At 39.0% G+C, this 16,377-nt stretch overlaps 1 protein-coding gene across 1 annotated transcript; it reads right to left on the minus strand.

Annotated features, from left to right (window-relative positions):
* LOC107610751 lies at positions 630-4,828 on the minus strand. Its single transcript, XM_016312756.1, has 3 exons — positions 4,337-4,828; positions 2,458-4,292; positions 630-861 (listed from the first exon to the last, which is right to left on the minus strand). The coding sequence occupies exons 1-3, from the start codon at positions 4,826-4,828 to the stop codon at positions 630-632; spliced, it is 2,559 nt and encodes an 852-aa protein (XP_016168242.1).

Below are 16,377 nucleotides of genomic sequence, written 5' to 3' on the forward strand. Positions count from 1 at the left end.
GATGATCCATCCAATTCTCCCCTCGGAATGAACTTGTTGCCTCTTGGACTTTTGAACATGACGTCTGTCGGTTGCCTTTCTACCCCCGCTGCTATTGCTAAACGTATCACCATCAATGGAAATGGAATGTTGATCTTTTTCTTCTCCATGAGTTTCCAAATCAATTTGCGTATCAAAGGCACAATGGCTATATTCTTTCCTTCCATAATAGCCCAAAGCAGCAAAGCAGTTCTAAATCTGACATGGGTAGCATGGGTGCTCGGGATGATGTAGTCCGCCACAATCTGATGCCATATACGCGCCTCGACATTCAAATCGGAGTAAGTGATACTAGTGGGAACAGATTTTCTCCCTTTGCTAAACTCCCAAGAAGCATCAGGACCGCTAATTCTCTCAAGAATAGGACCCAAAGACATCGTCCCCTTGAACACATCTGCTTTGATCTTTGAATAATCATCCTTCTCAGGCAGAATGTGGGGAATATTCAGGATAGCTTCTAGAGCTTGGTTGGAAGTGTCCAACATTTTTACCCGGAGGAATACCGACTCTTCTTCCCAAGCTTGGTAATTCGCATAGAATTCCCACACCATTGATTCATTAACTTCAATGGGTTCTTGCTCAAGAAATCTCTAATGAAGTGAGGTAATCCTTTCATGAATAATCACCTTGTACTTGCTTGGAACCTTCAGTGTCCGCTCCCAATGGATTGTTCTCTTCTCAATTGCTTCATATTGAGAGTCGGCTCTTCGGTTAACCAAAGTACTTAGTTTGTCACCTCGGCGATCCCACCAAATATTAGGATGATGAATTGTTGGTTGTACAACCAGTGGTGTGACCGGTGCTTTACCTTTCATCTGCATCCTAAAAAGAAGAATAAAAAACAAAGGATTTCAAGATTATCCGGTGACAACTAAAATAAGATTATTGAGAAAGCACCAATAAACTGAAGAAGAGTTTAAATTCTCAATTGGAAGCTTTCAAAATAGTGTGATTAAAGAGACAACAGTGTGTGTATTCTAAAAGTGCGTGTGGTAAGAACACACACACCGTCTTGATAAAACGGCAATCACACAATTGAAACAATTAATGTTCAATGCTTCTCAATTAAGTGCTTAAGTTGCAAGATTAAAGCATGGACATGAAAGCAACTTCAAGCAAGCACCAATTGATTTAAATTCTTTGAGTGGAATGGTCATTGAGGTTGTCGGTATGAAAGTTTATTAACAAAAGAGGTCGTACGACAACAATAACCATTCACTCAAAATGACTAATCAATTGTTCATTCTCAAGAAGTGAGAGAGAGAGGGTGTATGAGAGAGAGATGGCGGCGGGCTGACGGCAGAGGTGGCCGGCGGTAGGGTCGCCTGAGAGGTTGAGCAGAGGTAGAGAGCAGCAGAAAAGAAAAGAAAAGAGCTGCTGCTCAACAGGGGAGCGTGCCCTGTTATCGCCCAAAACGAGTTGTGTGCGTACGCACAAAGAACTGTGCGTATACACAGAAGGCAGAAATTAGAAGGCTGCGAACGTACACAGCGTGCGTTCGCTGCAAACAGAGAATGTGTATTAGAGTGTGCGGACGCATAGCTGTGAGCGTGTGCACAGGGGTGGCTAGAAAGAGGGGTGTGTGCGCACGCATAGGCAGGTGCGAACACACAAGACGCGAAAAAGATAGCGGGATGCGAGCGCACAAAGCGTGCGATCGCTCCCACCAGAGGGGCTGCACTAAAGCGTGCGCTCGCACAGATAGCTTCTCTTTTTTTTGAGGTACAGAGTCATGTGTGTGTGCGCACACAGGACCGTGCGCACGCACAAAAGCAAACATAGGGAGGGCGTTCACGCGCACAACTCATGCCAACGCTCCCACCAGAGGGGCTGTCAATTGGTGTGTGGACGTACACGTCTGTGCGGCCGCACAGATAGCGCAAAAAGGGAGATGTGTGCGTACGCACAGAGTCGTGCACACGCACAGGTCATAGAAAACAGGGCAGCGCCCATGCACAGACTGTGCTAGCACTGCGACCAGAGGGCACTGCAAGGGGTGTGCGGACGCACAGGCTCGTGCGCACACACAGATGGTGAAAAATGCAGTTGTGTGCGCACGCACAACAGGTTGCGTACGCACAGATGTCCTGTTTCACAAAAAAATTTCTTTTCAAAACTAAAGTACCAACCCTTAGTGTATCAATATATCAACCCCAAATCATACAAACATTCACAAATTCATGATCCACAAGCAATTCAACTTATTTAACTCAAGAAAAACATCAAATCAAACTTAAGCTAATCATCATATCACAAGAAATCAACTAATTCAAAAAGCTATAAACAAAAGATAAGGTTGGAACAATGTTATCATGGTGGGGTGTCTCCCACCAAGCACTTTGGTTTAAAGTCCTAAGTTGGACCTTTCATGGCTTCATTGATCAATTTGAGACCTCTCCAAGGAGAAAAATCTCTAACTCCTTAGCATTCTTGGGTTGAGTGTGATCCATTGAATTAGACTTCTTGGCAACATTTTCTTCTTCTTGTTCTTTGCCAACCTCAATCACTTTATCTTCAATTATATCGCACCCAAAGATAGAGTAGGCTTCGAGAATGGGTTTCTTGGATTCCTCCAAAGTGAACTTTACTACCTTGCCATCGGCCTCGAAAGAATAAACTCCTGAATGTGCATCCAACTTGAACTGGGATATCTTCAAAAATGGTCTTCCAAGTAGAATGGATGATGGCTTGTCTGAGTCAATGGGAGGGGTCTCCAAGATGTGAAAATCTACCGGGAAGAGTAAACCTTGGATGTCAACTAGGACATTTTCCGCAATCCTTAAAACTGATACAATGCTCTTATCGGCCAACACAAATCTCGCCCCGGACCTCTTTAGGGGTGATAAGTTCAATCTCTCATAAATGGAGAGTGGTATAATGCTTACGCACGTCCCCAAGTCGCACATACAGTCCAAGAACTTAATCCCACCAATTAAACAAGTAACCAAACATGGACCGGGATCATTGCATTTTTCAGGAATTAGAGAAGAAATAGAATCATCTACCGGCCTTTTGTTGAATTCGCCAATCTTGTCCTTATGTGTGCAAACATCTTTGAGGAACTTGGCATACTTGGGCACTTGTTGAATGGCTTGAAAGAGAGGGATGGTGACTTCAACATTCTTAAAAATTTCCACCATGTTAGGGTTAGGTTCTTCTTTCTTCTTAGCCTTCTTAGCCAAAGTTGGAAATGGAATTGGCATAGGCTCCTCAAGTGGATTCTTCCTCTTTGGCTCCTTAGCCTTGAGTGGTTCCTCTTCATCTTTCGCAACATTTTTCTTCTCATCCTTCATCACTTCCACATCATCTCCCACCTCTTCATTGTGGGTTCCCTCACTCAAACTTATAGGCACAACACCAATTTCATCCAACTTGGTGCCACTCCTAAGGGTGATATCATTGATGCCCCCCTTTGGATTTGGTTGGGGTTGAGAGGGTAAACCACTAGAAGTTGAGGCTTGTTGGACATTTTGTGTAGTCGAAGGAGAAAGAGACAAATGGGAGAGAGCTTCGGCAATAGTAGCCATATATGTTTCTTGTTTCTTGTGAAACTCCCGTTGCTCTTGCATAAAGGTTTGAAGTGTGTCATTCATGTAAGGTTGATTAGGAGGAAGGGCTTGATTGCCTTGAAGAGGGTTAGATCTACTATTTGGATGTTGATACCTCCCTTGAGGTTGAGATTGTGGTGGTTGTTGGTATTGTTGGTAGGGTTGTTGGTATTGTGGTTGACTTTGGGTAGGTTGATGAGAGTAGGCTTGCACGTTTGGGTATGGTTGAGCTTGAGGGGCTTTTTTCCACCTTTGATTAGAATTATCCCTCCACTCTTGATTTTGATTTCCTACATGTAGATGAGTTCCTTGATTATAGTTGGACCTTTGTGGGTATGGATTGGCTACTGCTAATGTAGTATCCTCTTGGAGTTGAGGGCACTCATCAGTGTAATGGTTGTTACAAGCACAAATACCGCATGATCTTGGTGGTCCTTCAATTCTTGGAGGTTGAGGTGGAGGAGATAGCAAAGCTTGGGGAATTTGTTGCCCTTGGGTGATTTGTCTCAACAAAATTGTCATCTCACCGAGGGTCTTAGTCAAAATGGCATCTCTGAAAGGAGAAACTTCACTTAAAGCTTTTGGTTGTGGATTTCTCGCCCTTGAGTGATGAATGGAGTCCGCCAAGTCCGCTATGATTTCCCAGGCTTCCTCAGTGGTCTTATTCTTGGTGAGGGATCTTCCACTAGAGGCATCTAGAAGAAGCTTATATTGGGGTTCATCCCTTGACAAAAATAACTAATAAGCACCAACTCGTCAATACGGTGGTGAGGGCAAGCTTCCAACAACTTCTTGAATCTATCCCAGTACTCATAAAGAGTCTCCCCATCTCTTTGCACAATGCAAGAGATTTCCTTTTGCAGCTTATCCGTCATCTGAGGTGGGTAAAACTTTTCCAGAAATTCCTTACGCAGCAAGTCCCAATCAGAAATCACATCTCCCGGTTGAGTATAGAACCATTCCTTCGCTTTTCCCTCCAAAGAGAAAGGGAAAGCGAATACCAAAACTGCCACTTCATCCGCACCATGTCTTCTTGCAGTGGAGCATGCTACTTGAAAGTCCTTAAGATGCTTAAGAGGGTCTTCTTTGGGTGGTCCATTGTATTTGGGGAGCAAGTTTATCGTGTCGGTCTTGAGCTCAAAATTTGGATCCAAAGCCGGATACCGGATTTGTATCGGTTGCAAATTAATATCAGGAGCTCTGGCTTCCCTTAAGGTGATTCTATGAGGTGGATCCGCCATCGTGTTGTCACATGAGTCACTCAAAGAGATTTCAGCACTCCCCACAGATGAATATCAGCTTTCCTCGTTAATTAAAGAATGATGGTGATAGTGAACTGGTGTGCTCTTCAAGCAAGCCCGATTCACTATTCACAAATGCTAGCCAGTGCCGAGCTTGCCTAATACGAGTTAAAGTTCTTTCTATTTCTGGATCAAAAGGGGTCAATGATGACATGTCACCATGTCATGTTTTTCTATGCTTATTCATACAAGAAATTGATGATTTGTGCTTGAATAATGAATGATTTTATACTTAAATAGTATATTTCCTTGATCTTTTGATTTTATAAATCTTGCAGGAAATAAGAAGAAAAAGTAGCAAAGAAGCACAAAATAAGCTAAAAAGGAGAAAAAAAGAGCTTTGGGACACACTTTGAAGTTGGAGCACACTTTGGAGCCTTAGGCCACGCTTTTAAAAAGCGTGGTCCATGACCAAATTAAAGGAGATTTGCAATCAGCACACAAAGCTCCGCTCTTGCCAAGAGGAGAGCGCTATAAGAGTTCACAATGAGCTTGGAAGCAAAATTTTCGCTAAGTTAAAATCTGGGTGCTCACAGCATGACCAAGCCTCCTTCAAAGGGATATAACTTGAGCTACAGATGTCCGAATGATGTGTTTCCAGTTGCGTTGGAAAGCTGACATTCAGAGCTTTCCAACAATGTATGGTAATCCATATTTGGCATGAAATTGTGGCACGAGTGAAATGTATCTTTAAAGACCAAAAATAAGTAAAAATAGACCAAAGTGCAACCACCAGGATTCGAAGAGGGAGACCAAGGGAAGCCCATCAAAGTAGCGCTCACTTGGATAGTGCTCCGCTCTTGTGGAGAACATTGTCGTGCTCTCTTCAAGAAAATGCAAGGAAAATTGCTCCCCAAATGCTTCCACCAAGGCTTGAACACGGATACCTCACTAAGGAAGCAAGGATGTTGTGCTCTTAGGGAGAGCGGAACGCTACTCCCTTGTTTTGCCAAGCATTGTCACGCACCAAAATTGACATGGCCAGGGACACAAATTGAATGCTACGCTCTTGTGGAGAGCGGAGCATTGCCCTGGGAGGTGTCCCACACCAAACCAACTTGAACCAAGCTTGACCCATGCTTCAAACCAATTAAACCAAGGCCAACCAAACCCATCTCTCTTCAAATCCAAAGCAAGCAAAGTCCACATCATCACTCAAAGGCACAAGAACAAGTTAGAATTAGGATTTTTCTTTAATTTGTTTTCATTTTAATTTCATTTTATTTTGTAAAAAAGCCTATATAAAGGCATCATTCTCATTTTCAAAGGGAGCTCCATTAGAGAATATTGGAGGGTAGCTCCACTAGAAAGCTCTCTCTTAGTTTTCATTCTTGTCTTGGATCTTGGGTGGACAATTGAAGAAATTCTGTTTCAATCTCACCTTGTGATCTCTTGTTTATTTTTCTGCATAACTTTAGAAATTGTGATTTGAATTCAAATTCTGTTTACTGCCTTCTTCTACTTCTTTTGCACTTTATTACTCCATTTTCTTTTGCAATTGTTCTTGGGTGGATCAAGGAAGGATTTGAGATCTAGACTTGTTTTCTAGTCTCATCCAACCCCTGAGATCTTTAATTTCCCTTGAGCTATTGTAGAGCTACATTTTGCTTTCTGTTTGGTTTCTCAAGTAATTCATCTTCTCTTATTTAGATCTGTTGCATTTTAATTCATCTTTTACTTTTCTGTTTAATGCCATTTTACTTTCTCTTGTTTAATTTCTGCAATTCCAGTTCCAAATTCAATTTACTTTCAAGCAATTTAATTCTTCTGCACTTGTTTGGCATTTTACATTTCTGTTCATGATTTGATTTACTTTTTCAGCAAGTTTAATTCTCTGCAGTTGCTTTAAGCCTTAATCTATTACTTTCTTTAAATTTCCTGCACCCAACCCCCTCTACTTTTTATGCAATTTACATTTCTTGTCATTTAAGTTTCTACAATTTACATTTCTTGCTCTTTAAGTTTCAGTCATTTTACTTTCTGCACTTTAATTTTACTTGCTATTTACTTTCTGTTGATCAACTTCACACAATTCACTCAATGTTAGCTTGACTAAACTAATCACCCACTAAAGTTGCTTGATCCATCAATCCCTGTGGGATCGACCTCACTCTAAGTGAGTTTTACTACTTGATGCGACCCGGTATACTTGCCGGTGAGTTTTGGTTTTTGGAATTCGTTTTCCAAAATATCCATCAAGCTTTTGGCGCCGTTGCCGGGGATTGATTTAGATCAACAATGATTAAGTGGGTGAGAATTCTAGATCAAGCATTTTCTTTGTTTTTGTTCTCTGTTTTAAATTGAAAGGAAGGTGTTTGAGCTATTGCCTCACTAAGAAATTCTTTCTTTGTGACATGAATTTCAAATTTCATTGATGTTTACAAAATACAAATGGAGTTCAACTCATCTTATGGTCAAACAAAATTTTATGGGATATTACCCACCATCATCAATCTCTAATGGTGGTTGGAAATATCACTAAGAAACTTCAAATTCTGGGCACTCCAATTCATGGAGCTATGCTTCAGAACCACAAGATGAAAAAGAAAATCATATGGGATATTTCCCTCCACCACAAAATGATTCAAGTCATTATTCCAATGGTGGCTGGTAGTATTACCAAGAAACTACAAATTCTGAGCAGTCAACTCACATGATAGAGTGTCCAACCTCAGCTCCCACTTCTACATTTGAAAATTCTTCATCACCTAAATATGCCTCAACACAAACTTCCACGAGCCAAAGACTCTCAAAGCTTGAGTCCATGTTCAATAGAATTGTGGAGGAACAGCAACAATCCCAGAGAGAACTAGAAATCCTTTTTCAGAAGACGAATGAGGATTTAAGGAGGAACTTAGAACCATCAAACAGTGAAGATGAAGACCAATTTGTGAGTGAGAAAGTGGAAAAACAAGAACAAAAGGCTACTGTATCAAGTGAACTTTCAATGAAGAATGAGGTGGTTGAAAATGAAACTGCACTTGAGATGACAAGGGAACATGAAGACTCAACTCTCACAAACCTCCCCGACCCAAAAACTCTCAACAATTGAATCTGTGATTGAAAAATATGAAGAGGAGATGAAGAAATGTTGGAAAGATCAACAAACCTCCTCAATGAAAAAGCTATTAAGTCAAATGTTGGGAGCAAAGAAAGGAGTGGAGGAGCAAGAAAGTGAGGAAGTCATTTTAGAAAATTCACACTCAAGTGAGGCAGAGAAGTACATGAAGGAAGAGCTCATGGAACCACCAATTCAAAAGGCTCTGGATGAATACAAAACTCCAATAATCACACAGCAACCAAGTTTTGAATTCAAAGGAGTGAAGGCAACTAGCAAGAGCACCAATCCTGTCCCTGATCCAGCAAGCAAGATCAATCAAGCCATTTGAAAGCTTGCTGAGGAAAGGCCAAGACAAGGGACAATAGCTGAATCTTCTCCCCCCTTGAGGTCATTCCTCTTAACAAACTGGAAGAAGAGGAAGAAAGTGAAGAACACCATGTCAAGCTAATGACACTAAAAGAGCACTTGTTGGGAGGTAACCCAACCGTAGGTAACATTTCTTCTCTGCTTTGTTTTCTTTCTTTGCTTTGTTTAAATTCAATAAATTGGCATATGGTTACATTCTAAGTTTGGTGTTGCCTTGCAACAAATTGTTTTCAATCTTTTTGGATGATCGCATCAAATCAAAAATGAAAGTGACAGACCAAGATTCTAAGTTTGGTGTGCCACTCATTTTTCTATGCAAATCATTCAGCAACACCACTTGTTTGCATAATCATAATGTTCTTTGCATTGTTATCTTTCTTTTAGTTAGACAATTTTAGTTTTCTCTTTGTTTTTAGTCATTTCCTTGTGAGGAAGAATAGAGGGAAAAGGACAAGAATAATGAAGATGAACTACAAGGTTGTAGAGTTCCATTTCTTCTCATTTGTTTCCAGTACTTAAATTGCATGATTGTCTTCATCTTTTCTGTTTACATGTGTGCATGAATAAAGCATAGCTTGAATCTTGATTTGTAACATGTTACTGTGGCATTATGACCACCAACTTGAGTTTTGTGAGTTCAAAAGCAATAAAGCATTATGATCATAAACAAACAAGGAATTAAAGAAGATTTTAGCATGTGCATACAAGTATTGGAAAGCTAGTATGATTAATTGCTGCTCAATTGCATTTGATTTTATTTAATTGAAGTTTTGATCTAGGACATTTTGTGAAAACTTTTGAAAATCATGAAAACCTTGAAGAAGCAAATACAATTAAAGGGCAAGAAAAGAAAAAGGGGAAGAATGAGAAAGCTGAAGGCTCTGAGTACCAATGACAATTTGTTAAGTACTTGTGGTGTTTATGTATCAAGCCAAATGCTTGAAAACAAAACACTTAGAAGTCAAGGCTAGGCTCAAGTGCAAAAGCACTCCCTCAAAAGCTCAAGGTTCTGAGCATCAATGATTAGAGAGTCAAGAAAAGAAAAGAAAAATGAGCTTAATGAAGTCCTCTAATTCAAATGCTTGTGGTGCTTATGTATCAAGTGGTAATACTTGAAAACAAAGCATTTAGAATCGTAGCTTTGTTATCAACTCATGGGGCAAAGCACCCAAAAGGAGAAGCTAATAAGAAAATCAAAAGCTTGTTTCAAGGAAGAAATATAAGAGAAAGATTTCATAAATTGAGCTAGATAGAAGCATCAATCATTTACATCTCTTTTGTGATTGTAGCATGCGTAGAAAACTAGCTAACCATGAACATTGAGTTGCTATTCTTCTTACCTTGGATTGTCAATCTTTATTGCATGATTCTTTTCTTGCTTGGGGACAAGCAAGGTTTAAGTTTGGTGTTGTGATGACATGTCACCATGTCATGTTTTTCTATGCTTATTCATATAAGAAATTGATGATTTGTGCTTGAATAATGAATGATTTTGTACTTAAATGGTATATTTCCTTGATCTTTTGATTTTATAAATCTTGCAGGAAATAAGAAGAAAAAGTAGCAAAGAAGCACAAAATAAGCTAAAAAGGAGAAAAAAAGAGCTTTGGGACACACTTTGAAGTTGGAGCACACTTTGGAGACTTAGGCCACGCTTTTAAAAAGCGTGGCCCATGACCAAATTAAAGGAGATTTGCAATCAGCACACAAAGCTCCGCTCTTGCCAAGAGCAGAGCGCTATAAGAGTTCAAAATGAGCTTGGAAGCAAAATTTTCGCTAAGTTAAAATGTGGGCGCTCGTAGCATGACCATGCCTCCTTCAAAGGGCTATAAGTTGAGCTACAGATGTCCGATTGATGTGCTTCCAGTTGCGTTGGAAAGATGACATTCAGAGCTTTTCAACGATGTATGGCAATCCATATTTGGTATGAAATTAAGGTACGAGTGAAATGCATCTTTAAGGACCAAAAATAAGTAAAAATAGACCAAAGTGCAACCACCAGGATTCGAAGAGGTAGACCAAGGGAAGCCCATCAAAGTAGCGCTCACTTGGATAGCGCTCCACTCTTGTGGAGAGCATTGTCATGCTCTCTTCAAGAAAATACAATGAAAATTGCTCCCCAAATGCTTCCACCAAGGCTTGAACACGGATACCTCACTAAGGAAGCAAGGATGCTGCGCTCTTGGGGAGAGCGGAGTGCTACTCCCTTGTTTTGCCAAGCATTGTCACGCACCAAAATTGACACGGCCAGGGACACAAATTGAATGCTACGCTCTTGTGAAGAGCGGAGCATTGCCCTGGGAGGTGTCCCACACCAAACCAACTTGAACCAAGCTTGACCCATGCTTCAAACCAATTAAACTAAGGCTAACCAAACCCATCTCTCTTCAAATCCAAAGCAAGCAAAGCCCACATCATCACTCAAAGGCACAAGAACAAGCTAGAATTAGGATTTTTATTTAATTTGTTTTCATTTCAATTTCATTTTATTTTGTAAAAAAGCCTATATAAAGGCATCATTCTCATTTTCAAAGGGAGCTCTATTAGAGAATATTGGAGGGCAGCTCCATTAGAAAGCTCTCTCTTAGTTTTCATTCTTGTCTTGGATCTTGGGTGGAGAATTGAAGAAATTCTATTTCAATCTCACCTTGAGATCTCTTGTTTATTTTTCTACATAACTTTAGAAATTGTGATTTGAATTCAAATTCTGTTTACTGCCTTCTTCTACTTCTTTTGCACTTTACTACTCCATTTTCTTTTGCAATTGTTCTTGGGTGGATCAAGGAAGGATTTGAGATCTAGACTTGTTTTCTAGTCTCATCCAATCCCTGAGATCTTTAATTTCCCTTGAGCTATTGTAGAGCTACATTTTGCTTTCTGTTTGGTTTCTCAAGTAATTCATCTTCTCTTGTTTAGATCTGTTGCATTTTAATTCATCTTTTACTTCTCTGTTTAATGCCATTTTACTTTCTCTTGTTTAATTTCTGTAATTCCAGTTCCAAATTCAATTTACTTTCAAGCAATTTAATTCTTCTGCACTTGTTTGGCATTTTACATTTCTGTTCATGATTTGATTTACTTTTTCAACAAGTTTAATTCTCTGCAGTTGCTTTAAGCCTTAATCTATTGCTTTCTTTAAATTTCCTGCACCCAATCCCCTCTACTTTTTATGCAATTTACATTTCTTGTCATTTAAGTTTCTGCAATTTACATTTCTTGCTCTTTAAGTTTCAGTCACTTTACTTTCTGCACTTTAATTTTACTTGCTATTTACTTTTTGTTGATCAACTTCACACAATTCACTCAATGTTAGCTTGAGTAAACTAATCACCCACTAAAGTTGCTTGATCCATCAATCCCTGTGGGATCGACCTCACTCTAAGTGAGTTTTACTACTTGATGCGACCCGGTATACTTGTCGGTGAGTTTTGGTGTTTAGAATTCATTTTCCAAAATATGCATCAGTCAAGCTCCGGACTGGAAGCGACCGTGTCATTCAAGTGAGGAAGCAATAAAAGCATGCAATTATGAAAAGCAAAGCAAGAATAGACAAATAAACAAGAACCAACTTAACAATTAACAACTACTAAGACTAGCTAAATGGAAATGCTATCTACAAATTAGTGCTAAGTAGCAAACAAAAACCAAGTATTCACACTATTCACATATTTACAACAATCAAAATTATAGCATTCATTGCACTTAAAGTGATTCCCCGGCAACGGCGCTAAAAACTTAATAGAGAGAGCTTCTTAGTGCCGGTTTGGAATTAATCAAAGTTTGAATTCAAGTTCGTCAATAGCATAGCCCAAACCAACAATGAGCTCTCACAATTAAAGTTTGAATTCAGAAAGATGTCACTATTAAAAACCAATTCAATTCTGGGAGTGTTTAGTTCCCGGGTCGTCTCCCAAGGACACTAGAGACCAATGAATGTACAATTCCGGTTGTAATGCTCATGGGGTTTTCAATGAAGAGATAAACATATAAAGCAATAAAAGAACATAAAAAATTGTGATAAATGAACTAATAAGAGAATTAACAAATTAACTATGCAATATAGACAAGTAAGGTATAAAAGGAATTAATGTAAATGTGTATGAACAATGTAAAGCACAAAAGGTATCTTGGCTTGGAATAAGCTAAGGGTCCTTTCTTTGTTGGAACCACAACTATGACAATTAGAATGGATTAATCTCACTTGATTAACCCTCACATCGGAGAGTAAGTTAAATGAGCATAAGTATTCTTAACCCACAATTCCTAAATTACTTGCTAATTGCATTAGCAACAAATTAGCGTTAGTGGGAACAAGAACAATTAACAATCCAAGAATTGACAATAAATGTTGGACATTCCAACTCTAGGAACCTAATTACTCACTTTTCCCAAGCCAAGAGATAGAAAACTAGCCCAAAATCATAATTGACATTTTGTGAAACACTTGGTGGGCAAAAACACTAAATATGGGAAAAATGAGAAATTTCTTGAAACTAAAAGCAACAAATGATCTCAATCAACAATAACAACTCAAGAAAGCATATAACAATCATCAATTATCAAATTCATCAACAAGAAATTGAAATTACAAAAGAGAAGTAAAATTGAACTATAACTTGAAATATAAGAAAGAGTAAAAATAATGTAACTATAAAGAGTAGTAACAAGGAGATACTTACAATGGAAGCTAGTAAAATCCAAGATCAAAAATGAAAATGGCACTTGAATGTAAAAACCCTAGTATAAACCCTAATGGAGATGATGAAAAACTTAAAGAAAATCTATACTAAAGCTTCCTACTACTACTCCTAAGCTACCCTAATGATATGCTATGGTCTTCTCCTCATTTTCCCTTCATTATGAGCTAAATGGCTTCAGAAATGAGCCTCCAATCCACCAAAATCACGAGTCATGTGCAATTTTAATGAAGGCATGTGCGGACATCTGTGCGTATGCACAGACGTATGCGCACGCACACTCTGGCAAAATTTCTTCCTGTGCGTACGCACAAGAGGTTGTGCGTACGCACACTAGGTGATGCTCGAATGGACGCGCAGTGCGCATGATGCGGCTCACGTGCACGCGTGGCTCTGCTCTGATTGTTGTGCGTACGCACGCAGGTCTGTGCATACTCACACATCGCTGTGCTCTTCTCCTTTGATTCTTCATGCTTCCCCCACTTTGCATGCTCCTCTTCCATTTTCTCCAAGTCATTCCTACCTTATACATCTGAAATTACTCACAAAAAACATCAAGGCATCGAATGGAAGGCAAATGGGATAAAATTAGTCAAATTAGGCACAAAAGAGCATGTTTTCATAATCAAGCACAAATTAGGAGGAAAGTTCAAAAGCATGCTATTTAAAGGAATAAGTGCAAGTTTATATGATGAAATCCATTCAATTTCAACCAAAAATCATCATCAAATATGGATTCATCAATTGCCTTCTTTAATTTGTGTTATTGATACTTGCAATTGGTTGTTTAGATTTTATCATCTCTTATTAATTTTCTATGCTTTTATCTTGTGCCTTCCAAGTGTTTGATAAAATGCTTGGTTGGATTTTAAATTAGCTTTTTGTATTCTTAGCTTGGATTGATTAATTGGAGACTCTTGAATTATCAAAGGTCTTTTATTGATTGGTGATTGAAACTTGCTAGTTGGCTTAAGCTTCACTAAGGGCCCGTTTGGATAGGTTCATAAGTGGCTTTTTTTTAACTTTTAACTTATGAAAAGGTGTAGTATTAATATTTGGTACAATTTTCAAAACAAAATTGTAACTTTCTAAAAAGCTATTTTGGTGCTTAAGGAGAAGTTAAAAAAATGACTTCTCTCATAATAAAAAGCTTTTTATCACTTTTCTCTTAAAATAAGTACTTTTAGAACTAAAAAACCAAACACAAAATAACTTATTTATAAGTTACTTTTAATATAAGCATTTATTGTTTAAGTTATTTCTTCAAAAGTAACTTAATTAAGTTGTTTACCCAAACTGGGCCTAAATCTAGTCTTTGATTAGGACTTGTGAACTTAAGTTAACTTTTCTCACTTGACTTACTTTCAATTGTTAGAGGTTAACTAAGTGATAGCAAAAGGCAATTAACATCCCATGTGACTATGATAATAGGGATAAGAATTCCAATTATCAATCCTTGCTAGGACTTTTCTTAATTATTATTTTATTTCCTTGTTTTTTACATTACTTGTTCCTTATTTCAAAACCCAAAAAGATACAATCTCATAACCAATTATAAGTACACTTCCCTGTAATTCCTTGAGAGACGACCCGAGGTTTAATACTTCAGTTAATTTTATTAGGTTTGCTTAAGTGACAAACAAATTAAATTTGATTGAGGTTTAATTGTCGGTTGGTATGCGAAATTGTTACTCAGGTTGTGAATTATTATTCGAAATTGATTCCCTGGCGATGGCACCAAAAACGGATGCACAGAACCATGGTCTAAAAATATCTTCACAACTTCGCATAACTAACCAGCAAGTGCACTGGGTCGTCCAAGTAATACCTTACGTGAGTAAGGGTCGAATCCCATGGAGATCGTTGGTATGAAGCAAGCTATGGTCACCTTGTAAATCTCAGTCAGGCGGATATAAAATAGTTATGTAGTTTTCGAAATTTAGTAAATAAAGAAGGATAGAAATACTTATGTAAATCATTGGTGAGAATTTCAGATAAGCGTATGGAGATGCATTCGTTCCTCTGAACCTCCGCTTTCCTGCTGTCTTCATCCAATCAGTCTTACTCCTTTCTATGGCTGGCTTTATGTAAGAATGTCACCGGTGCCAATGGCTACTTTCAATCCTCTCGGGAAAATGGTCCAAATGCTCTGTCACAGCACGGCTAATCGTCAGGAGGCATCACCCTTGTCGATGGTTGCATCCTATTCCTCTCTGTGAAAATGGTCCGATGCGTTGTCACTGCATGGCTAATCATCTTGGAGGTTCTCGATCATGCTGGAATAGGATTTACTATCCTTTTGCGACTGTCACTACGCCCAGCACTCGCGAGTTTGGAGTTCGTAACAGTCATTCAATCCCAGAGTCCTACTCGGAATACCACGGACAAGGTTTAGACTTTCCAGACTCTCATGAATGCCGCCATCAATCTAGCTTATACCACGAAGATTCTGATTAAGAGATCTAAGAGATACTCATTCAATCTAATGTAGAACGGAAGTGGTTGTCAGGCACGCGTTCATAGGGAATGATGATGATTGTCACGTTCATCACATTCAGGTTGAAGTGTGAATGAATATCTTAGAAGCGAAATAAGATGAATTGAATAGAAAACAGTAGTACTTTGCATTAATCTTTGAGGAACAGCAGAGCTCCACACCTTAATCTATGGAGTGCAGAAACTCTACCGTTGAAAATACATAAGTAACAAAGGAGTTCATTGGTCTCGGCCCCAGAGGGGAACCGGAGTAACCAAGACTGCGAATACAATGATAAAAAGTTCTATTTATAATAAACTAGTCACTAGGGTTTACAGAAGTAAGTAATTGATGCATAAATCCACTTCCGGGGCCCACTTGGTGTGTGCTTGGGCTGAGCTTGAAGTCTACACATGGAGAGGTCGTTCTTGGAGTTGAACGCCAGCTTTTGTGCCAGTTTGGGCGTTGAACTCCACTTTGCAACTTGTTTCTGGCGCTGGACGCCAGAATTGGGCAGATAGCTGGCGTTGAACGCCAGTTTGCGTCATCTAAACTTGGGCAAAGTATAAACTATTATACATTGCTGGAAAGCCCTGGATATCTGCTTTCCAACGCAATTAAAGGCGCGCCATTTTGAATTCTGTAGCTCCAGAAAATCCATTTTGAGTGCAGGGAGGTCAAAATCCAACAGCATCAGCAGTCCTTCTTCAACCTCTGAATCTGATTTTTGCTCAAGTCCCTCAATTTCCGCCAGAAAATACCTAAAATTACAAAAAAACACACAAACTCATAGTAAAGTCCAGAAATGTGAATTTAACATAAAAAATAATGAAAACATCCCTAAAAGTAACTAGATTCTACTAAAAACATACTGAAAACAATGCCAAAA

This window comes from Arachis ipaensis, chromosome B01 (genome assembly GCF_000816755.2).
Source record: "Arachis ipaensis cultivar K30076 chromosome B01, Araip1.1, whole genome shotgun sequence".
NCBI lineage: Eukaryota > Viridiplantae > Streptophyta > Magnoliopsida > Fabales > Fabaceae > Arachis > Arachis ipaensis.